Source organism: Zootoca vivipara, chromosome 8 (assembly GCF_965207765.1).
Source record: "Zootoca vivipara chromosome 8, rZooViv2.hap1.1, whole genome shotgun sequence".
In the NCBI taxonomy this organism is placed as follows: domain Eukaryota; kingdom Metazoa; phylum Chordata; class Lepidosauria; order Squamata; family Lacertidae; genus Zootoca; species Zootoca vivipara.
This window is the reverse complement of record NC_142591.1, coordinates 38913638-38939271: the sequence shown is the minus strand read 5'-3', so window position 1 is coordinate 38939271 and position 25634 is coordinate 38913638. Positions and strand designations below refer to the sequence as shown.

Sequence of the window (25634 nt, the reverse complement as noted above, 5' to 3'; positions counted from 1 at the left end):
GTCTCAGCATTTCACAAATGAAAATGTGAAACCATGCGTTATTAAAAGGGAACCACTTTTCATAGAATCATAGAGTTGGAAGACACCACAAGGGCCATCCAGTCCAACCCCCTGCAAAGCAGGAAACACCATCAAAGCATTCTTGACATATGGCTGTCAAGCCTCTGCTTAAAGACCTCCAAAGAGGCCTTTTGACTCACTTCACTTGCAGTAACCACAGGAGAAGAACTTTTTCTTAATAGGGATAGGCAGAACAAATGGGTTAGGGAAGAGGGGTGATAAGTTTGAATTAATATGTTATGGAATATGCTTCCTTTGGTAGAAAGGTCTATTTAATCTATTTTCTGACAGAATTTACACAATTAATGTAAATGTAGTAGTTGCAGACACTAAGGATTCAGCACAAATGACATGTAATTAGAAATGCAGCTTGAGGTACAGAAATGTTTTAGAGAAAGTTTTTTAAACTTCAGTTTGTGAATCTTGTGCCAATTAAATACTTTTTTTAAAAAAATAGGCCATCAAAATTGCTTTATTGCTATTCTTCAGATAAATCTGAGAGATTTTCTGCCTTTCATGCAGCCCAAGTAAGTACTAAAATATTCTTTTCAAATATTGTACAGAGTTATAACAAATTATTAACACAGACAAAAGCTATGACAGAAAGGCGTTTTTATTTTCCTCATATTTCATATTTAAATAAAGGATTTCAACCAAAATAATAATAGAGTAACATTGTCACCAGGGATGCATAAAAGTTCTGTCTGCACACCAAGGCATTGCAAAGGCTTTGTTGCCACCTTCTGCAGAGCTGAGCTAGCTTGGAATTTCCCACAAAATATTTTCATGTACAAAACACACAATCATTTTACTGGATGCAGGTTTTCTACAATACACTTGGGGTACTTCCTAGATTTATTAGTAATTAGAAAAATAAATGCTTTAAAGTTCTTATGGTGCCAAGTTTGCTGTTCTAGATAGTCTTTTTCCTCTTTAAAACTCATTTAAACATATGTATGATTTCTGATAACACAGAAGTTGGCTCATTCAGCTTATTTTAAATTTCCTCTTCACTCTTCATGAGAAGGTTGAGTCTCACTACAAAGAGTGGTGGTTCTCTGAAGTTAATATATTTTACACATATTTACAAGTTGATACGACTATGTTGAAACAGAGTAGGGCACCAAAAAGCTTCACGTTACAGGCAGCTTTCTGTGATATGGAGAAACAGAGCGAATATCCTTATTACTTGGACCACAGTTGGAATATTAATGGCAAGGTGACAAGTATGTTACGTCACACAACACAACGCTCAAGCAACCAAGTTTTCCCTCAGGCTTCAAACAAGAAGTTTGTGGAACTTCCTCCCCCAAATTAAAGGCCGGCATGTTTCCTTGATCCTGACAGAAAGAGTCAAAGAGGAAATGAGAAAAGCAAAGGGTGACTGAAAAATATTGAGCTTGCTGGTGGCAGTTTCGATTAAGATTGAATGCTGCACGTGGCAGTAAGTGCATTGTCAAAGGGAGAAAAAAGAAGGAATTGTATTGCATGTGTGCAGGGGTAAAATTACTGAGACGAGGTAAGCAGCCTCCACTTACAATATCGCTGGCATTCAAGGTGACTCATACTGTCACCACTTCAACCTCAAACCCCTCACCTCAGAATTTGAGTGGCCCTCTACCAGAAAGATCCCCACTTCACTCCCTGTATAATCTGACTGGACCCATAGGAGCACCAAAGTTCATGTGTGCAATACTAATAAAGAGCCTGGGAAATCTAAAGAATATTTAATAGAACGAGGCAATGACACGAGTCCCAGCCACATTTTACAAAAAGAATTCAGGCATTTGTCTGAACACGTGAACTCTGTATCTGTAGGCAGGAGATAGCACACGCCAGTCCTGCCCCAAACATTTGTTCCAGACCTTCCCCATGTTGAGCAGGATAGGTCTATAAGGGCATAGTACTTGCATTCCCTTAAACTTGCGTAGAACACCATGCATGATTGGGTACCCTGCTCAACCTGGGGAAGGCTGGAGACTGAGCGTGTGGGCTGATATAGATGGGGTTGTTGGGAGTAGGCTTTCCATCCATAGATGCATTTGTGTGTCCAGGCACATATCAGAATACACCTTATTTCTCTAGAAAAGTAGCTAGATAACCGGTTCTTGATAAAGGCCCCAGATTGAGGAAATAGAGCAGGTTAGCTGCATGGAAGGAGAAGAGATGACATAGAAAACCTGCAAAGGTGAGAAGCTTCTAGCTGATGCCTCACCTTACTGGGAGCCATTGCTGATGCTTTTGTGAGCTGTGAGGTGACCCCTTTGCTGCCACACAATTGTGTGACATTTATTAATAAAATGTATCAAACTATAAAAGGAATACGGTAGGTGCTTTCAGTCCGTTTTTTCCAAGCTGGTTAATGGAAAAAAGAATATAGTCTAACAATACTTCTCGGCCTGATGTCGTCACAATGCAATTTTATCATTGGGTTATGTCCATTGGTGGAACTCTTGTGGCTTTCCTTGTAGGAGTATTTTATTTTGCCATTGAGAATTCCTCAATTGTGCCAACAGTGCCAGTTTTGTTTGTAGTGTAGACACGGCCTACATTTGTTTATCCAATGAAAATAGAGTAGTCCCAGAGTGGCTTAAAAATAATTGGACCAGAGACCCCATTGCATCCTAAGACCCCAAACATTTGTGCTTGTGCAGTTAGTTAAATTTCAGATATTAAAGCAGCAATATCAGGCTTTTAGTCTTTACATAATAGCTCTATTTCTTAGCCTCTAATGTTTTGGTTTTGATTTTCTTGGAAGATAAGACTCATTTCTCAGCATATTTTCATTAAACAAATGTCTGGATAGAGGTTGCATTTAAGCAGATTCTGCATATTTTGGAAGTGAACTGAGATGTCTCTCATCAACCTAAAACGTGAAAATGAAAATTCAAATATTTGAATCCTTCCTATCATATACCGAATACTGATATTAAATATGGACCTAGCCATTAAAAACGAGAAAGGATTATTGTTCCTGTCTACTGGATGATCTGAAAATATTTATAACTGTGCTGTTATAAATATAAAAACAACCCAGCTGCATACTCTACACTAAGCTCCAGTTTGTTTACATTTAAAAATCGGAATATAAAAGAGTGCAAAAATGTGATGTTTGGTAATATTCCTGGAACTTCAAAACAGCTAGACAGTGTTTCTCCAAACCTTTAAAAAAACCTACCTCTCAATCTGAGACAATCCTGCCTCAAATTTTTGCAGGGTATAAAATTTCTTTACAGCCAAGATACAAGCCCCTGTAAAAATGGGGCTTATAACGGATATGCTTCCAGACCCTTAATTATAGCAGTACTTATGTGTTCCACTATAATACAAATATACATATGATCTATTTTCTCAGGATTGTCACCCAGAGAATGTTCTTTATTTTACAAAAAACTCATTAATATTAAAAAGTTGCACTTATCTTGCATCCCCTCCATAGAGAGTATTTTGCTTATGTTTAAAAGCTACAACTAACAACTACTGCAACTAACATTCAGAATACATTCAAGATAGGGAAGAAACTGCTATTACTTTAGACATAACACACTTATCATTATACTGGAACAAGTAGCAGCTGCAGGAAATAGTTACCCAAAAATCCAGGCTTCTAGCTTATTCAATATTTTATCCTAGAACCCAGACAGTATAAACTATCTAGTTTGGATTGATCGACCATGCTGAGCACATCCTTTAAAGCTTTGTGCTATACCATAAGGCATTAAGAGCTATGGCCCCCGTCAATTTTCTGTACAAGCACGGGCTTGTGTGCCACAAAGACTGAAATGTAAATGTTAGTTGGTAGTAAATGCCAGCATAGTTCAATAATTACAACTGTGCTAACACCATTGTGTAGTGCTATATTTTGACTCTTTTCTTGAAAATTATCGAAGGAATCAACACTAGAAAAAATAATGCAAGTAAAGGCGCTCTTTGTACACTGTGCCACATACAAAAAGGCAACAATTTCTAACGGACATTTTCTTCCTGTGCAAACAGTTTTATCTACTGACCTGCTGCATAGCCCAATTTCTTACTTTCCCTCTGTGTATAAATTATGGAGTGGCAAAACCAGTGATCTAATGCAAATGTAAGCTGTTGGGTAGAACAAAGGAAAAAAGTCATTCTGGTTTCACCGAGTTCTCTCAAAGCAAAGAGAAAGGCACACAGCTCAGATCTCATTGATAGTCCTCTCAGAAGGGCAATACTCTGAGGTGCCTGGGGAGGCCATGTAGAACGACTGGGTTTTCCTTTTTAATCTGGCTCGCTTGTTAGCCAGGGAGAGGCTGCGGCGGCTTGAATTGATGATTTCTGAAATGAACTTTTTGCAGTCCACACACACTTCCATGGTGCTCCAGTCCTCCATTAGCTCTTTTGGAAATAGTGCTTCTTCATCTGATTTATCTACAGACTTGGACTTTGAGGATAACCTGAAAACAAAGCAACAATTCTATTCTTATTAGGGTTATTTAGCTTTCCAATTGTACTAGAGAGGTGACCTCTGTGCACTCTAAAAAACAAATCTCTCTCACACAGGTCTTTTTACTTCCTAACATATTGTTTCAGGGGAGATAGGTGTTTCTTGTGGCCAGTTATGATTAATAGAAAACACAGATTAATCATAGCAAAATTGTGCTATTTGGCTAACAGTTGTGAAGGCATTGGGATGGGGGTGGTGCTGTGGGTTAAACCACAGAGCCTAGGGCTTGCCGATCAGAAGGTCAGCAGTTCGAATTCCCGCGATGGGGTGAGCTCCCCTTGCTCGGTCCCAGCTCCTGCCAACCTAGCAGTTCGAAAACACGTCAAAGTGCAAGTAGATAAATAGGTACCGCTCCAGCGGGAAGGTAAACGGCGTTTCCGTGTACTGCTCTGGTTCACCAGAAGCAGCTTTGCCATATTGGCCACATGACCTGAAAGCTGTACGCCGGCTCCCTCAGCCAGTAAAGTGAGATGAGTGCTGCAGCCCCAGAGTCGATCACAACTGGACCTAATGGTCAGGGGTCCCCATTACCAGCTATGAAGGCATTTATGATCTTAGAAAATGTTTATATACAAGCAAGATAAAAATAAACCTTTGCAAATTAGATTCATAAATGATTTTGCACATTGTTTCTATAACTTTAATGGCAACCTTAAGTTGAAAAACTAGTTATGTTTATCTAACAAATATTGAAACAAATTTTATGACTAGTGAGTACTAAAAAAAGACAATTGCAAATTCAAATTTTAATTTTAAAAAGCTAAGCAAGTTCTTTGCTTGCAGCAAAATCTTAAAAACTAAACATTATGTCCCATTGCAGCATCCTGTTCATGCAAATGAAACTTGCCCTTCTGCTATGAACTTGCAGCCCTTTGTGCACCTCCAAAATCTGCTCTAAAGAATTGGGATGATGTGGAGCTGATTGGGAGAATTAGGAGGGTGGTGATGAAGAGAAATTATGATGTATCTGTTGGAGCAACACTGGATTTTGACAGTGGGTTATTGTGACTTGAAGAATAGTTAATGAAAAGAGTATTTCTCTAAAGCGACTTCAGCATGCAAGATTGGGTGCACAGATAAATTTTAATATAATTTTAAACATTAATGTGAAGATCCAAAGAGGCACATGTGTACATAAAATCCACTTATTGAAGTTTGGGTTGTTGTTTTTTTAGGGGAGGTAGGTGTGCCAATTTCCTCTTTCAGAAGCTACACCAGGAAGCCCACCAACCTTTGGGGGTGGCTTTTCAGCGAGTTTGAAGGGCTCCCACAAGAAAAGGGAGGTTGAAATGCTTCTATAGATTGCACACCTTTTGATCACTGCCTGGAAACTTGTTGAAGGATAGGGTATAAAGCTTTCAGAAGTACCTATAGTACACTTCTAAAAGTGTAATAGTACATTAGTGGCAGTATACATCTATTTGCTGGAAGTGCGAGAAACAGAGAGGTGACTTCTTCCACATGTGGTGGGAATGTTCATTGACCAAAAAGAAAAAAAGGAAAATAAAATATCATTGGTCTCAGTGGATTTTTGTTTTTGTTTTTTTGCTTTTTCTGTTAAAATATACAGGTGGTTTAGTATGACAAGAACATAAGAAAGTGGCATCATATATGCTGTTGGAAGCAAGAACTGTTAGCAAAAATGGTGATTAGCAACCACACCAACTGTTAATGAATAGCCATGTTAATGCATTCTGTCAGATTTAAAGAGAAAAGCCAAAGATAAGATAAATTTGCCACAAATTGGCAGCCATTTATGGACTCGAACAAAGCTCTATGGCTGAGCAAAATATATTGTTGTTTTATACTGATTTGAAGTCAGGTTTGGCAAGGATGGTTAAATTATAATTTACTGTAATCCATTTTATACAGTCTTGCCTATTTTTCCACTTTTAACTTTGGTTATTTCCTTTTGAAATAGAATACAATTTTGTGTTTAATTTTGCACCTACCGGTAATTGTAATTCTGCAGTGTTCTGTTTACATTTTTACTTATTCCCCCCCATTTAATTGTATTTTAAAAAGAGAGAGAATAGTAGTAAGCATCTACAAGAGCATCTTAGAAATAAATATATGTAACAATTCACCGCCCACAAATAAAATGAACTATGGAATCTAGACCATGAAAGTAGCTGGTAGTAAGTAGATAAGCAGTCTAATCTTAATCAAATGTATCACTTACCTTGGCATGCCCCTAAGCGACCGGTGATGGCTAGTGGAAGGTTTATCTGGCCTCATAAAACTCTCTCCTTTCTGTAAAGCCGAAGGTCCCAGAGAAAAGATGGGAAGTGTAGAATATGGCTTTGATGGCAGGCGCATCTGTTAGAAAGGAAAGATAATAACAATTATAGATTGAGCTACCTAGAGACAGTGCCATTATGTGGGCTTGTACAACTTTCACAAGCATATTCCCAGTGGCAATGACCCAGAATTTGTGAACAACAGAGATATCAAAGCAATACATTCCCTGCAGACTTCTACAGGAGTCCCGTTTTAAAAAATGTTGCAAATACTGTACATATATTGCAAACGTTGTAGGAAAAAAAATATGAGTGCATGAACACCACTGTGTATATATGCCAAGTATATTCAAAGCAGCACATGCTTTAAACACTTTTTTGGGGGGGGGCGGGCTCTGCTGAATTGTTTTCCTGTTGTACTTTGTAGTTTTGCATGAAGATAGCAAAGCAGCTGTTCCTGATGAATCACACCATAGATTTTAAGAAGATGAAGGATTTATAGGTTTCTGAACTTACCTTCTTGCAACACTGTGAGCATACAGGCCTATAAAAGAAAAAGAAAATACGTGACTTACTTAGCTAAATGTAATAATACTTTTGCAGGACAGCACTGGATACGTCTCTTCAAAAGTTGTATTGTTCTTTCCTAGTAAAAATGTTTTACAAGCTACAAACTATTTTTGAATTTCACTGGCTTTAGCTTAAATACCAGAACTCAGGAAGAGGCAAAAAATAAAAACAAAGGATTGTCATCGAAAGAATCTTGAGCACATGGCCTGGGTCTTGCCCAGCTTCATGTCTCAACTGCAGTTCTGAGCTACAAAAGTTTGCCTGATTTTAGGGCATAGCTTAGATGAGACGTTTAGGGGCCTCACAAGCCACAATTGGCATGTTTCCCTAAGCAATGTATTGATCTTAACCATTATCAGGAAATTAGGAATGGAATGTGTGAAAAACCCAAGAGCCCCATTCAGACTCCACATCAGCACTCTTCTTTTTATTTAATCACATCTTAGAAGTTTAGATGCCAGATTTTAAATGGCTCTTACAGGAATCTTGCAGGAACATTAAACTTGAGTGGCAATGTTTTCTTATAATTTCATGCAAGCAGTTTGTATTAGTGAGCATGTATGTGCAAACCAAGGGGACTAAATATAATTCATCCATTTCCTGCTCTTAAGATATTGATTCTGATAAATTTGCACAACCATGACATTTGAGATATGTTGTTGTAGCATCTACTCCCTTCCTTGGCAACTTGTTCTTTTTATGTCATTCTACCAACTTTAAATATTAACACTGAATCTGAAAGTGCTTTTATTCTGTCTAATTTGTATGTCCTATCCCATAATGAGCATTTGCTAATCCTCCCTAATCCTTATCTAGGAAAATGCAAACACACCCTGTTCAAATTCTCCTTTATTCCTAAATATACAAATATCACCTTTTCTCCTTCAATTACATACTAAATGTAACACAAAAAGTTAAAAATAAAACAAACAGAATTCTGCTCCAGTGCCTTCACTAGTTATTGGTTACTATGAAAACCAAAGGCTTACCTTTTACAAAACTGACAGGTATAGGACCAGGTGAAGAAAGAAAACCTCCTTGTTCGGCAACAAAAACAGAGCTACAAAAATTGAGAAGAGCCCATAGCATTAGTAGGTATTTCTAGAAAATCAATTTACTATGGTAACATCTTAAAAAAAATAATCAGTAAAGATAAAGGGTAGAAATTGTTGTCACACTATTATGAATGTTCTGTCTGCACAAGTATATCAGCTTGGCAAATGGGACAATCCCTGACCCTACAGAGTCAAATTCAGGGAGCACGCAGTGGGGGAAACCCAACTGCACAAGCAGAAACCCTTGCACAGGTCTTCTGCTTATGGAGTGCATTAGGTGAATCACACCAGGGCCGGCTCTAGGTAGAGTCCCGGTGTCGTGGTGCGCCAGCCCAGTAGGTGGGGCGCTGCGCGGTGAAGCTGCGTGGAAACCATGCTGCGCCCTGCGAGGGCGGGGGCGCCGGAGCGATCTCCGCCCCTCAGTGCCAGGGCGCCCAACCTTCTCGAGACTGCCCGGAATCCCACCCATTTGATGCTGAAATTTATGATGAACAGCACAACTCCCCCCACTTTTCCTCTTCCTTGCAACCAGCTGTTCAACCACAAAGTGTGCTTCAGAGGGTTGGGAAAGCTTCTGGAACAGATTTGGGGGTTAGGCAAGGAGAAGAAGTTTGCAACCCAATACATCCAAAGTGTAAAGTTAAGCAGCTGCCTTATAGATTAAATCAGTGCAATTATATTTGTGAAATGTTTTCATAGTCCTTTACTTAATCTAGAAGAAAGCGCTTGAATTACCCTGTTTCTCATATTTTAAGACATACCCATAAAATAAGCCATAGCAGGATTTTTAAGCATTCAAGGAATATAAGCCATACCCCGAAAATAAGACATAGTGATAGGCGCAGCAGCAATGCCGGCCACGGCAGGAGGAGGAGGAAAAAAATAAGACATCCCTTGAAAATAAGCCATAGTGTGGTTTTTTGAGGAAAAAATAAATATAAGACATGTCTTATAATATGAGAAACACGGTAGTAATCTGACAGCACAGTCCTAAAAGCATGCTTACTCAGAAAGAAGTTACATAGAGCTCAGTAAGAACTGACTGAAGCATTTCCATCATTCTCAAATGACTAGAATTACATGCAACGTTCTTTAAGAGACAAAGTTGATCCCTGTGCAACTTTTACCCATCTGCATGTATATAGAAAACAATGATTCAAACAAGTGAAAAGATAACTAATTAATTTAATTAAACAACTAAAGTTATTGCTCTCTACAGTCACTGCAGGTGCTGTAAGTCTCCAACAGCACACTCTTCCATTGTCTCCTGAGACAGATGGATGCCAACTCAACTCAAAGACATGTATGGTTTTATGGTGCTATTCTTGACTTTATCGAATATAGCATGAAGTAACTGTACTGTCTGCTCAAAACATACACATATGTAATGGGACTTTCCTTCCTCCCCAAATCTGCTTTGGAGGGTTGGGTTGAAACCCAGAACAGATTTAGGGAATGTGCAAGGGAAAAAGGTGAGAAAATCCTATTGCACAAGAATAAATCCTTGAGCTGAGGGTGGCGGAAGATTACTTAACATGACATTGGATACAGGCCTTAATTTGTTAATTTCAGGAGCTCTAATAACATTTAGCTGAATTTCTTCTTCATCATTCACTCCCGGTTCTCTGGGAAAATCAGCATAAGCATCCTTACCTTTCCTTTCTTGAGGGCAGTATAGACATCTTTATATTGCTGGTACTTCTCTAGCTCGGCCTTCACTAGCACTTGACGGATGTGCATTACTTCTTCCACTGTAAGAGCCAGGCATTCCACTGGGTAACAAAACTCTTCCTGAAAGCCAAAAGGTTCTATTTTAAATATGTATCTCACAGAATTTCATAGCTACCAGCCTAGAGAGCCAGTCACCTGGTTAGTAATTTGAGGAGAGAAAAGATTTCATCACCCAAACCAGAAGTGTATATCTGGTCCAGAGGCATCACTTGTTTCCAGAAGACTAAGAGTTTAGAATTTGCAACCAAAGGGGTGTAATGCTCACTAAAAAAAATATTGTCATTTATTAAGCCAATCACTGTATTATGAACCTCACATTATAGATGTGTGTTCTGATGCAGAAAACTGCAAAATAATATTGCCTGCCACTGAAAACACATTTCAGCTTATTTTCGCTGAAATGTCTGACACTCTGTGATGCCTAGAACAGACTGAGAAATGGTTAGTAGCCCAATCCCAAAGAAAACTTTATTCTGTGGTATCATATGTAGGTAACATAGTATTCTAAATATCCAGTACAGTTAACATTACACACAGGTTATATTGTTCCCGTATAATGTTACACAATGAGTTTAAACTTCATAGAGTTACATACAGTGATATTTGTGACACAAATATAGTATTGCTTTCTGACACTAAAACTCCCTAGCAAATTGATGCTAAGCTGAATACACATTCAGCACTGATGGTACCACAGGATAAAACACCAATTCCCAATTATTTGTAATTGATTAAATAAATCTAGCTAAAAGACAGAAATTATTTGCACACCCCACTATGTTGTGCTTTCTAATAGGGCACAGTAAGTCTTGCAACATAGCATGTTAACCCTACTGGTTTGTACAAGGGCAACAAGTCGTCTATGGTGTGGAGCTAGGATTTCAGCTTAGATCCAAGTCCAACATTATCAGCTGTCAAAAACAATGACAGGAAATTTCCATAAGCATAGAAGCATAATACTGCACATTTGGAAATCCAATTTGCAAACCAAATATGCAATTAAGATCTGCTGCAAGTTATTTAATTTTACAGTCTAAAGATTTTCTGTCTTTTAGGAAGAAAAAATCAATTATGATGTATACCAGATAAAAATGTGCATTTAGGAGCCACCATATATATTTTAAAAACTGCAGTCTTACCAATCTAGAAATGGAATACACACAGAAACTTCATCTTGCTTAAGGTGCCCACAAAGGTCTATAAACTGAGTGAAATTTGCCTTTGTAATCATAACTTTCTTGATCTTGTTGAAGATGCCATTTTTCTGAAGAGCCAAAATTTAATACAGCTTGCTTTGAAGGATAATTTGCTTCAAAGCAAAGCCAAATGTGTTTCATAACCAACATATTTCAGAAAACAATTATGCTTTCTAATGTGTTTCCAATGCCAAGCTTTTAAAATCAAATAACCCTTTTATTGATCTGTTTTATTTTGGATACTATACTGTTTTTAAAGAGTTTCTGTTTCTAGTTTTTAAATACATTAGTTATTTATGGTTTTTAATATTTTATTATAAGGTCTTGGGTTGGATCCTGAGTTGCTTTCAGTGAATAGAAAGACTCCTTCTATTCACAGAATGGATTGCAATCCAAAAAGTGCAAGCAAGAATAGGTGGCTTTTGCCTGTTCCCCCTTCCAATCCCTTACCACGCTGCCTTTGAGGCCTTCAAACCCCCAGGAGGGATGTATGGCTAAGGGAGAATAAACAAAAAAATACTTATTTCCATTTCTACAAGTGAGTGGACTTCTGTTCTTCATAACTCTGGATCAAAGCCATTGTATCTGATTGGCAGGGAATTTACCAAAATAAATAGTGATGGAACCTGACCCTATGCCTCGCTTCATGTTCCAGCACCAGGAGAGACACATTTTGTTGCGACTGTGACAGGGCTTTTCAGTTGGGGTACCGGATTGTGCAACTGCCTCCTCCCAAAGAGATTTGATTAGCCCATTCAGTGATGATTGTTAGGTGGGAGGTTAAGATTTATTTTATTTTGGCAGGCTTTTGATTAGTTTATAATTCATTCCTGCCTGTAGATTTGTTCTATTAACTTGTTTTACGACACTTGGCTTTCATAACATTGTCAACTGGTATCAATGTTGTAAATTGCCTTGAGTTAACCTTTCAGGACTGAAATCTATAGTGATTCCAGTTGTGTCTCCCTGCTGACAGAAGGCACTTTGATCCAGCAAAGGCCTCATTAGCTGAACAGCAGGCCGCCTGCAGCCCCCTCCAAATCTGATCAAGAGGGTTTGGACCTTTTGGCAGATGAGTGTATGGACCAGCAGGAGAAAGGGAGAATTTGCCAAAATCACCTCCCCACCTTCCATCAGCAGACAGGCACAACTGGATACAATCCATAAAATATCAAGTAGGGGAAAGTGGTTCAGTTTTCAATGCAAAAGGGATGCATGCATGGCGGTACTAACCCCCCTCCCACCTATGTTTGACCTCCATGCAGTAGTTATGTCCCCTATCCCCCAGAACATTTAGTCTGAGGATATCTATCTCCCTCCTTTTAACAGCAGACTAACACCACATCAATATACTGACTATACCCCAATGTTTCAAAAGCAGTCCGTGATGCCACATTGGGATGAGAAACACAAAGCCAAAATCTAACTGGACATATCAGAACTGAACCATTACTCTGAGCTGGATGGCTTTTGAAAGCTAGTCCACCATATTCAATGAGAATTTCTATACTATATTATTATTATTATTATTATTATTATTATTATTATTATTATTATTATTATCATCTCTGCCACCCCCTCCTGCACTTTATCATCACAAGGCAGCTTAGGCTGAGTGCATGAGGATAGCCAGTGAGTGTCAGGGTTAAGTGGACTTTTGTCTCTTAGTTCATTACTATTAGCACAACACTATTACTGTGCTATAATTTCTTCCATTTAAGTATACTTAGGATTACACCAAAGTGATACACATACCATTTCAGAGAATGAAAGAGAAAACTTTGGAAATGTGTGCACCATACAGACACACTCACTAGAGAGCCAGTATAGACCACAGCCTCAACCTTTTCTGCTTTGTAATACATGGAATAGCCTTTTAAAAGATTTCAATTCTAATAGTATTTGCTTAAATTCTTCCCTTAGCTGTCTTTACTAACTGCAACCAATTAAAATACCACTTCATGAATACTTTAGGAGCCGTTACTACCTGCTACACTGGAGTTCTGTAATAGCTTTATTTGTACAACTAATAAGTGAAAATGTGAACTAAGCTATGTCTCTTTGGGTTTTTTCTTGAATACGCTCTATTGTTCTCAACTACAGTAGATAAATAAAATATTATGTCATTAAAAAATAATCCAAATAATCTATGTACAACTACAGACATGAGCAAAAAATAATAATTTTTGTCTAAATGCTTTTTTTTTCATTTTCAAGAAGTTAACACAAGGACAACCAAACCCAATGCAACATTAAAACAAATGATAGAGATACTGAGTTCTTATGGGAATATATTTTGAGATGTTGAAATGAGATTACATATCAGCTAATATACTTTTAATGAAAGCAAGTCATTGAGCAGTCCAATTGAAGTTTATTGAAAGAGGTATTTGGCATTACCAGTTCCATACAAAATCCATTCCACTATCATGAGTACATGTAACTGAGTGCACAACATTGTCTAATATCTTTTTATTTCTAAGAAAATAATGAAAATCCACTATTTGCTGGATTTGAACACATGTTAATATTGAATAAAACTTGATATAGCAGAAGCACAAGCAATCATGAGTTCAAAATGACAAGCATGTCTGACTACATTCCCAGAACCTGGGAACCAGAAGGTCAGTTATGTAAATTTTGATGTTTATCTGAAAAGGACCACAAAGTCTTTAGTGCTTGAAGGAGGTTTTTCATCATGTGAGTCTCAGTATGTCTTGACTGCATCACTCTGCGTCTCTCTAATAATATTGGCCAGGATCCAAACAACAAAGGAAATTATTCCCATGATCTTAAAAACTCTACTGGACTTGTGTCTCCGCCCCAACAGCTGCCCCCCTTCTTTGTATGGCAAAATGTTTTTGAAACTGAACGGAGCTTCAAAATCGTGATAGGACATGGGAGGTCAGATATGGGGGTGGGGCAGGGAATGATGGACAAAAGATCTATTTAGATCCAAGCAATTTAATTTCTATCTTATGTTAATTGTACCCAACAGGCTGTAAAACGTGACTGTGATTCATCACCATATACGGGAATTAAAATAGTTGCTAAAATATACTAGTAATGCCTTTTCCAGAATCCCCATTAAAATGCATTAAAGCATTGTCATGCCTTTCATTTTTCCTAAGGAGAAATTTCTCTGGTTTGTGCCTAGCAACTCTTCCACACAAATAATTAAATATCTATAATACTGTTGTTTTTATGCGAGTTTAACTTTCGTTTCTAAATATGTACTGAATCCAATTTTTATTGAACATGACAAACAGTTTGAGTATGGAATACTTTAAGAGTGCTTTCAACTGGGCATAGCGTTGTAAATGAGTCATTCAGATTTCACATATGGCTTCACTGGCAATGGGTGTTTTTTAAAAATTAATTTATTGGATTTTCTGTGGAAAGGGTCTAATTACATGGCAAAAAACAAAGACTGGCATTTTGATGCTTATGACACTATGTGATCACCGCAGAAAAAACTTGCAATCTCCTAATAAACACCCATCTGGAAGCACCCTTTATGATTTGGGGTTTTTATGGGGTGGTGGTGGTGGCTCATAACCCAGCCTCATGGAACTGTTGCTAGAGGTAACTTATAATCCAAAGTGAGGAAAATCCATTCAGTTCCACTCTATATTCTAATCTGGGGTGTGTTCATATTACCACTTACTCTGCATCCAGCGCGCCCACACTGCTAGTTTTTGAAATCAGATTCACATGTTGTTAGCCACAATCCTTACCAATCCTGTAGTTTCTTGACAAGTATTGCTGAGGTTTCATGAGGCTTTTCCCTCCTCAAACCAGCTTCAATCTGATTAGAAACCTGGATGCTGAGTAGGCAGGAATGTGAACATAGCCTAACAGTGGTTGTGCAGGTGCAGATGACAGCTTCTTGAACAAGAATTCCAGGGGGTTTGCAGGGGCAGGAAACAAAAAATGCCATGTGCATTGGTTGAAGACATCCCTGGCCTCTCCCAAATGTGGAAAACTCTGTGCAAATAAGGCTTGAAACGCAGCAGGGAAAAATGAACTTGCTGTGTTTCAAGCCACTAATGTGAGCGGACCTACAGGCTGCTGCTAGTCTTGCCTCCTCTAGGCTGAGACAGAAGGCCAGGGTCCTTTGCTGATGCAATTCTGTTGCTAGTTCTTCCTGCACCAGAAACAATTTAACTAGCTTTGGGGTTTTACTAGTAGGATGGAGCCTTGAAGCTAATAGTACTGTTTTCATAGTGGAAATGGCTCATTCGACTGGACTGAAAGTGTCCCATATATCTCTTGCGCTTTTATATTGCTACTTATCAAAAACTAATAAAGGAGTAACTTTAATCAGGTAAAATATAGTAAATATTGATAGATTGGTAGAGAAAGAAAACCTACATTGTATATATTCTGCATTTCAATTTTATTGTAACAAATAAATTAAAATTTCCCTCAGATGTCCTTACACAAATCCTCAGAATCCAATATGCTTCTTAAACCTACTTGATTTATAAACACTGGCTTGTGATTAAATTTGCTTGCTGAGTTGGCACACACAAAGTGAGAAATGTATAAATATCAAAATTTGGGCAAAACTGGACATCTGTAGTTTCAGATAAGTGGTTTTAAAATAATTTTTTAATTCTTCTGAACTGGCTTTCCACTGCTTTTTTATTTTTTAGATTCCACTGATTTAAGATTATGACAATTTCTTGTGATGTTGCATTTTCAGTTTGCTGTCCTTTCATAAGTGATTTCTGTTCCCCAGCAAATTGATTAGAGAATCTACACATGCACAGAAAAGTCTACAGAAGTTGAAATCAACTTGAATCAGAATCCAGTGACAATCTAGGCTGTTAATTCTTGCCATAGCTTTGAAAGCTCTCCCCTTTTTGAGGGGAGAAAAAGATGGCTAAGAAAGTATACAGGCGGCAATGCAAGGCAAACCTTTGAGAGTGTCCACTTGTTGTTAAGAGCTCTCTCACAAAGAAAATATATAGTCCTTGCCACCCCAAATAAGGCTGCTTCAAAGGGATGGGAGCTAAGCTGAGAGGCTGTATGTATGGCTGGGAAAAGTGTTTTGAGCGTCATCCTTGGAAATAAACTTGTTCTCCTGGGAACCTGAACAACAGACAGGAAGGAGAAAAGGGAATGCTGAACACGAGCAACAATTTTACCAGTGCTTCTGATTATGTAACTTTAGCTCCAGTATTAATTCCCTTAGCATACTAGCAAGCCAGTTTAACGAAACTGTAGCTAGTATGTGAAATAGGACGAGTTCCCTTCTAATCCTGCTGGGGAAAAAACAGGCAACTTTCTGTTCACTGGAAATGATGGGGTTTCTTTCACCTTGGGAGACCAACTGCCATCACTGGAGCAGAAGATAAGCCATGAAATTTCATCAATCCTGAGGGAAGGGATGAATAAGTTTGCCATTAAATTTAAAGTAGGTAACATTTTGAACTTACTTATGTCACTTCCTTCATATTTTGAGCTTGTCCAGTAATGGAATTGCATCCCTAAAGCCATATGTTAGAACTAGGCAAGGAAGTCTAACAGTGTTTAATGACACTGAAAGTCTTCAATGATAATTTGAAGTACCGGTAGCTGCTTAAATTTCTACAGTTTTTATTGAAAAAATGGTTATGAAATGTCAGGTATTACCCCTAGGAGGCACTATTACACAATACAAATACATTCATCACGGACAAAACACCATAATAATCTCTCTTTTCTCACACCATCTTTTAAAATAGCATGACTGAGCCACATTTGTTTACAAAAATGTATGAAGTGTGCTTAAGGCTACAAGTATTAACACAGAACTATATTTCATTGCCCATATATGTGCTGCTTTCTGATATTACAGAAATTAATGCAGCCATTCTTATGTTACATTAGGCATTTTAAATGGACATGAACTTTCATATTCTCTCTCTCTCTCAGCAAAATGATGAACCAAGGAGAAAACTATTCTATGGCATGAATAAACCTTATAACATTTGTGCATACTACTTCAAATCCAATTCCATCAAGGAATTTCTTTGAAATTTCTTCTTTGGTTTGATTAAGTAAGCTATACATTTTCTGGATTAGTTAATGGTTGAAACACTGGGATGCAGATCCACCAAAGACAAACAATCTGCAAATCTAAAGGGACTGCCTTCTCTGTATGTATCACTTCCATGTACTGTACTCTTCAACATCTGTGCCACACAAAAATTTCCTCAGAACAGAGTGCTTTCAGTTGTGGCACACTGTGAAATATTCTCTTTTTAGAAATTCCATCAAGCCAAGAACTTAAATGGGTAAAGGCCACTCTAAATAAGATTATGAGCTAAACTGAAATTTATACTTTTTACTGATAATTTTGTGGGGTTTTTTTTTTTGCTTCTGCTACTTTGGCTTTTTCATTTTTCATTTTATTTTGCTATGTTGTTGTTTTAATGATATGTTGTAGCCGCCTCTGGTAGTTTTACGAGTAAGGCGGAATACAAAATTTTAAAAGAAAAAAATAATGATGAATACTTACAAGAAGCCTCCTCATTCTCATAAGGCCAAACAAGAACAGAAATAGGGGGTGCTCCTTTTGATAGTACAAGATATAAAATATTAGATTGTTATTCAGAAATATTTGTAGATGTAAATTTCTCCATCTGAATTTTGTTTTTCGTATCTGCTGTAATTTTGTCAACAGATATTATATTCACAGTTCTTGCTCCCACCTTACCTTAGATCTCAAGAACTAAACACAGTTGCCAAAGAACATCTTTCTTCCACAGACTGAGCTCTAAAAGTAAAACTCAGCTAGTACCTGATATCAGATGGCAGTAATGTAAAAAGGCAATAAATTTGATTCTTTTGTGCCATATGTCCATATAAACGAATAGTAAAAATACTTAAAGAAGACAATCAATAAAGTTTTCAGATTATTTTATAAAAGGATGGATGAGCTGGGAAGTTTTTCAAAGGCACAGAAAAGAAACCCCCATTTTGTATAGGATCAGAATAATGTTAATCAGACATGGCAATCAATTAAATACTCCCGAACAAGCTAGATTTTCTGTATGTTGATAACTTCCCTCAGCCTTACTTCAAACAAACTCTCTCTCATGTGTAAAACAATTACACTCTTTAGCTAACTCTTCAAAAATAATTCTTTTTGTGTTGTACTCTGCATGCTGCACTAACAAAGAAACTTAAGGTTACTGAAATGCCATTTACCTAGGATCATAAGATGTACTGAAGTTAGAATCATATGACAACAAACCATTTGATTTCTTCTTGTGGAATAGACTGTGCCCTCTACATTGGTGAAGTACAGTATATTATTTTATACAAGTTAACCTTAGCACCTTGAAGAGCTGGCAACCAAATCATGGCCTCTTGAGTTAAGGAGGAATAAGAAGGGCTCTCTTCAAGTTAAGCAATGCAAATTAATTAACTTGAAGGGCTTGCAAGTACCCCCTGCTCTCTCAAAAACTTCTTTCAGTCTTCCTCAGTTCTAAGGGACACTCTTGGGCCCTTCTGGTAAGGAACAAGAGACTAAAAAGTGAACTTGGAACTCTCATATGAAATCCAAGTTATTTAAGGCACAGTGCCAGCCCCAAAGCAGGCATTTTGTTCCCCCATGACACTTACGTGCTGTCGGAAAACTGCTTTCAATTAAAGCCAATCTGCTGTACTTTGTTTTCAAGAAAAAATTAAAAAAATGTCCTCAATGGATTCTTATATTGTCAGGTGATCACATCTGCTTTGGGCTTTTTAAATCAAACTAACATGTGAGGGGGGGGGATATCAACCTTCTTGTCTTTTAGAAACATAGTAATTTTGTTAGCGTATTTAAATAAAAATGCCATCAACGCTTAATCACAACATTCAAAACTTGAATCAGAAAGTTCAGAGTTTTCTCCTGGAGTTTCCAATCAGTTTACAGTGGATGAAGCTCAAGTGCTGATTGAAATTCTCACACAGTTCAAGGTAGGATTACATCTGGGTTTCAACACAGCATTTCATTATCCTCTCATTGTTGTGGAGTTGTTATGTCTTTACCCATCAACCAGTGTCGAAAATTATCTACCACGCTACTTACAAGTGATCTGGAACTCTGTTTTGTAGGTGGCAGGAACTGTCGAACATTGGTTGGTGTTTCCTTTTCAATGGAATGTCGCCTCTGAGGTGGCTGTCTCCTCTCTGGCTGTGGTGTGGATGATATTGGCAAGAATTTTGGAGGCACTATAAATTCAATCAGTATCCATTAGTTCTAAGTAACAGTTTATTTTGCTAATAATGAGACATTTTCTTTTAAGAACAGAACCAGTGACATCAAAGGAACCCAATCCTATTTTTCTGATCAGACTGTGGCGATGCTTTAACAAGTGGAGGTGCTTCAAGTGTTGAACACAATTTTCAATGTATTTATTATGGTGGTAAATTTATAAAAATGATTCAGCTTCCAAGCCAAAATCTAATAAAATTATTTTATATTTAACACCTTCAGGGGAAGATAACAAAAATGTGGGCTAAGCTTTCTTTATAAACCACATACTTTTGCGTGAAATCTACCCAGAGTAGGCTAAACAATTCAGGAGGTTAGTTAAACCAGTGTTTCTCAACCTTTTTTGGGCCACGGCACACTTGTTCCATGAAAAAAATCACGAGGCACACCACCTCCATAAGACATACCTCCATGCCCTGTAGAGCGAGACCACCGAGCGCCCCAGCCAGCCAGAGGGGCCTGGAACCGGCCGCTGTTGCTGCTGCTGTAGCAGCAGGGAGCGCGCGGAGCGCCCTGCAGCGCCTGGCCTCTTCTTTTGGGGGGGGGCTGCCCGAGGCCTGCCGCCTCGGTGCCTGGAACCGGCGGCTGCAGAGCGGAGCGCTCCGAAACGGCGAGCACTCGGAGCGCCCTGCAGCACCTGGCCTCTTTTCTTTTCTTTTTTGCTGCCCAAGGCCGGCGGCTGCAGAGTGGAGCGCTCCGAAACAGCGAGCGCTCGGAGCGCCCTGCAGCGCCTGGCCTTTCTTTTCTTTTTTGCTGCCCAAGGCCGGCGGCTGCAGAGCGGAGCGCTCCGAAACGGCGAGCGCTCGGAGCGCCCTGCAGCGCCTGGCCTCTTTTCTTTTCTTTTTTGCTGCCCAAGGCCGGCGGCTGCAGAGCGGAGCGCTCCGAAGCACTGAGCGCTCGGAGCACCCTGCAGCGCCTGGCCTCTTCTTCTTCTTCTTCTTTGGGGGGGGGGGCTGCACAAGGCCGGCGGCTGCAGAGCGGAGCGCTCCAAAGTGCCGAGCGCTCGGAGCGCCCTGCAGCGCCTGGCCTCTTCTCTCTCTTTTTTTGGGGGGGGGGGCTGCCCAAGGCCGGCGGCACGTGACAAGGCAGCAAGTCGCCCTTCTCGCCGCGGCATGTCGCGGCACACCAGCCAGCCTCTCGCGGCACACTAGTGTACCGCGGAACAGCGGTTGAGAAACGCTGAGTTAAACTAATGATTTAACTCCCTTACTCAATCCACACCTAAACCACTAGAACATTGCAACATTTCTTCACTACATTGCAACATTGCAACATTTCTTCACTACATTGGTGGTTGCTATAAAGATACAGCTTTCAAATAATTAACATATCTACAATTGTACAGACTGTTAGCAGTATTTTCTAATATGGCTAAATGATTTCTTGCTTCATTATACCGCATCCCTACAGATTCACATGACTACCAGTGGATTTTGCTACAGCAGGATTCTACACCTAGTGAGTAGAAATATTGGGCATTGCTCCCTAGTAATCACAACCTCATCTGAAAGTGTGAAGAGTTTTTTTTAAAAAAAAAACAACAACCATGGAATTACAAAAGCATAATCCTCTCCTTTCCGCAGGTATCACTCTTAATGTTTTGACCTCAAAACAGCACATTTGTAGCTACCCCATATGCCAACACAGCTGTTTTGATAGAGGTGATACACAAGTGTGTTGCTCAAACACTCCTCTTATGGTCAGTACAAATCTATAGAATCACAGGAGATCATGAGGATTTCAGATGTTCAAGACTTAAAAGTTGATGCAAAGGTTGTCAATAGATCCTGAAGTATCACACCTGTATTTTCCTTTAGTCTGTTCCAGATCAGACTCCCTGGACACCAGGACTTTCCTTTTTTTGCCAATTATTTATATTTATATTACTAATTATTACAAATAATTACCATATTAATTCATCTTAAAAGAATTTTCCACAACCGGTTTTCTGCTCTCCTTAAAAGATATGTCCAAGATAGACCCATGTTGCTGCGTAGGTTTCCTTTAACTTAGTGAATTGGGTGTCCCTTGCTAGAGTAATCTGCTTCTAGAAGTTCCTACTGTACAGCACAGTTTTTCAAAGGTTGGATTCTTACCCTTTTTCCCAGATATGGTATCTGGAAATGTATCTTCCATTTGGGAGGGAGAAATACTACTGCTGCTGGGTGATTTCTGTACATAATCCTCCTGGAAGAAAGAAAATAGGTCAATTTAGATGTTCTTGCTGATCAGTTGCTTCCACTTTAAAAAGCAGACAACATCTACAATACTTTATTTAACAAGTTTCAATTAAAAGAAACTACTTTCTAGTTATTAACAAACTTTTCATGTGCTATGATCAGAGTTTTTATCAACACAAGATACAGAAAAACTAGTATATATAGTCATTGGATCACATTAATAAAAATATTGCTAGAAGATAACAGATTACAAAATATTGTGGTTGTCCCTCCCCCAACACCTTTGCTCATGTACTTCTTTGCTCTGTTTTCATAACTTTTCTTATGTGTATACTCAACAAATATTACTTTTATTCATTTGAATTTAGAATAGAGTTTGCGGCTTACATACTTATAAAGTATAACATGATTACTTAGCTGGTTTTTCTACTCAATATAGCATTTTTCCTATTTCTTTAAATTGTATTGATAATTTACTTTCAATTTATTATAACATGAAATTCAACCTAAGGTCTTATTTATATGATATACAATCCAAGCTGTATGCTCCTGGCTATAAGCATTGAATAAATCACTGTCCCCTGCCAGTAACAGGAGCTTTACATTTTTCGTTTATGGCATCTTCTTTCAAAAATGGAATTTCCAGTTAAATCAGCTATAGCCCAGAAATTACACTCAAGCCCTTTCACTGATTGCTGCTATTGTTTAAGTACTTTATCACCAAATCAAGACATGGCATGGTGGAAATTTGCAAGTCCATATTCCAAAGCAAACTCACTTGATACACAAGCAAAGATTTCTGTGCAGGTCATAACGTGGTTCTCTTTGGAATCCAGATCCACAACAAATACTACAAGGTGGTTCACGAGCTTCATTTTTAACTTTTTAAAAAAGGTACAGTATAAGCCATTCTGAGCAGCTACAAATTACAGCTCCTGTTGCATGGATTAAAAATGGAGCTGCAAAGGCCCCAGGGACAATAATTTGTGATTATGTGTCGTCACTCTGAAGAAAATGATATGGCAGGGGGTGGGGATGAAATTCTTGGCCCTCTGGGTTGAAACAGATATATATATATATATATATATATATATATATATATATATATATATGTGTGTGTGTGTGTGTGTGTGTGTGTGTGTGTGTGTGTGTGTGTGTGTGAAATTGGCATAAACCAAATTTGAACTATCTATCCATCTGTAAACAAGACTTCTATGTCAGGACTTTAAGTTAAATAAAAGTTAACTTTAATTGACAAATGTCAATTTTGTCTGTTACATTACCATTTATTAATAGTCTTGCTGATTTTATCACAATGCATTTTGTAATAAAAATATTCTGGAATTGTAATTTTGTCTGTTCCAACTCCTCAGTAGCTGAGGGTGGGGTGAGAAAGAGGTGAATACTTCTGTTACAAGCATGCATGACCTGGAAATTTTTATAGGCATCAGGAATGCTACCTGGCTTACTGGTGCATGGAAGTTTACTTGCTTGATGGCGTGCCTCCTTGCAATTGCCTCTGTTAGCCAAACAAACTGAATCCCCATAGAACATCCCTTAAGTCACCTGTTCAACTACTGCTTTGACCTTGAGTCCTAGCAAAGGTTCATGGAAACCTACTTGGGTTCTGTTCACTAAATTTTAGAATTGGGTTGTCAATCTTAAAAGGAAATGTGGAAAACCTCACATTTTGTCAAGACTGATTCATTACTTGTTTTATTTAGGGGAGGGAATACAGCACTATAACCCAACTGTAAGCTATCACTGAATATAGACAACAGCAGAAAGAAGGTTGAACTCTGATAAGACTTGTGACAGTCTATGATAGAAACTGTTATTCTACAAGAAATGCTATGTGCTGTTATTCAGCCTGAGCTTTCAGAATTTGGAAGGGCTATAAAGTTCCCTGGGACAAGAAGAATCAGACAAAACCATGCCAGCACTCCCAAAGACACCAAACATGGACAGGCAAATATTGTAGTGCCTCCTCTTCACTCAGGAGTTTAAAGAATGTGCAGTGCTGGGCACAGGAATCACATGCAACTTATTGAAAGATCTTTCACAGCCCAAAGTCTCTCTCATCTCCACTCTAGTTCCTGAGCCACCAACCATCAAGGGATGCAGGGCCACCAGCTTTGCTGAGAAGCCAGACACCTCCATCTGATCATCATATGACAGTGGCGATTATAAAAGGCAGAAGGGAAGAGAAGGGATATAGAGCAGTTCATTGGCAGAACTGAGAGACCAATAACTTTGGCTCCGCCTCTTCTTGAACTTCTTCCACCACCACCCCACCCCCAATGATTATTAGAGTACTGGTAACTTGTAACTAAAACCTAAGTTTGCTTATTTCCTTCTCCCTTAGTCCTTTCCCTTTTTGTGTCATGTCTTTTTAGATTTTAAGCCTGAGGGCAGGAATTTGCTTGTATTGATCTGTAATTGCACTGCGAACCTTTTCTGGCTTAAGCGAAGGTTAAAAATTATTCAAAAAACAAATATATAATACATTGAACAATAAATTATGACAAAACAGAAATTAATCAACAAAAATGAAAATCCTGAAAAGAGGTTTCGACTAACCAGCACCTTACCTCTGAATCTGAGCTATCCAGTTCAGCCAAAGTGGGAGCTTTCAAAAGTCTCTTCCGTTGTACTGTCAACTTAGTAGCACCAATGCCATTCACCTTTGCTTCAGATGAAAAGCTGCCATTCTGACAGCTTTCTGAAAGCCTTTTGGAGGCCTCTGGTGTTGATACATCTAGGGGGGGGGGAGAGAAAAATCATTGTGGTGGCACAGTAGAAAAGTATACTCCACTTATACTTGTTTCTCACAGTGCAATTAATACTGAAGTTTCACAACTGTGAAATTTATCTCTTTTTTCTATAAAATTACAGACATTGGAGTGCAATGTGGATGTGATGCGACAGAAAAGCATTAGTGGATCTGAGGAGGAAGGGAAGCATGTGACTTTCACAAATGTACTTTCAAAAATCTGATCTTTCAAATTATAAACTTATTTGTGTTTCTAGCAGATAACCCTTTGCTCAAAGTTCAATAAAACCAATAAAACATTAAAACGTGGGGAGCACTTTTGTCCATGTGAACCCTCCTGTACTTCTACTAGACTACAAAGCAGTTCCCCTCCCCCAGTTGTGCTGAAAGGCAGCTATGTCAGTAGAGCACGAGACTCTTAATGCCAGGGTTGTGGGTTCCAACCCAATGTTGGGCAAAAGATTCCTGTGCAGGGGGTTGGATTAAATGACCCTCGTGGTCCCTTCCAATTCTATGATTCTACGACCTATTTTTCACTCTCTGCCCAAATGCATATTCTGAATCATACACACCCACACCCACACCCACACAGTCCCTTCATGGGGTGAAGCAAGTGCCTACTGTCAGCTCCACATGGCCAGAGGGCAACAAGGAAGCAAACAGGATTGGCTACTAGGTGGGGAAGCCACCCCTGATACTTCTGCCCCCTGCCCAAGCATCCTTTAAAATCAAAGGACTTCCAGCTCCAGCAACTGCTCTGCAATTATAAACTAAAAAACGGAAGGTCTCCAACCTGGTGCACATGGGCACCAAGGAAGGCTTGGGTGGGAGTCAGGTTCATGATTTCTGTTTACGGAATATCCCAGGCCCTGATTGGATGGGTGTTGTAAATAATCTATTCCAATTACTGTATATAAATCTGTGCTTCTATTTTTAGAGGCAAATCTACTTTGATTTTGTGAAACCATGGAAAAACAAATCATCCATCCAATATTGCTAAAAACAGTTTTAGCATATCAGCAGCCAGCTACTTATACCTTGCAGAACCCAAAGGAAATTCACAAGGAAATATACACACAAACAGAAAATATAACAAAA

At 38.7% G+C, this 25634-nt stretch overlaps 1 protein-coding gene across 3 annotated transcripts in view; it reads right to left on the bottom strand.

Annotated features, from left to right (window-relative positions):
* Positions 1 to 657: 657 nt before the first annotated feature.
* SPIRE1 (spire type actin nucleation factor 1) overlaps positions 658 to 25634 on the bottom strand; it is an 82835-nt gene continuing 57858 nt past the window's right edge. The window contains exons 9-18 of one of the 3 annotated variants that reach the window (XM_088675315.1): positions 24355 to 24521; positions 21680 to 21770; positions 19398 to 19540; positions 17838 to 17891; positions 16253 to 16426; positions 10056 to 10193; positions 8337 to 8407; positions 7294 to 7321; positions 6720 to 6856; positions 658 to 4487 (exon numbers count right to left, since the gene is read on the bottom strand). In XM_088675315.1, the coding sequence (XP_088531441.1) occupies positions 4229 to 4487; positions 6720 to 6856; positions 7294 to 7321; positions 8337 to 8407; positions 10056 to 10193; positions 16253 to 16426; positions 17838 to 17891; positions 19398 to 19540; positions 21680 to 21770; positions 24355 to 24521 (1262 nt within the window). In that variant the 3' untranslated portion in view covers positions 658 to 4228. The remainder of the gene's footprint in view (positions 4488 to 6719; positions 6857 to 7293; positions 7322 to 8336; positions 8408 to 10055; positions 10194 to 16252; positions 16427 to 17837; positions 17892 to 19397; positions 19541 to 21679; positions 21771 to 24354; positions 24522 to 25634) is intronic. The other 2 variants (XM_035125596.3, XM_035125597.3) reach the window with 2 other exon arrangements.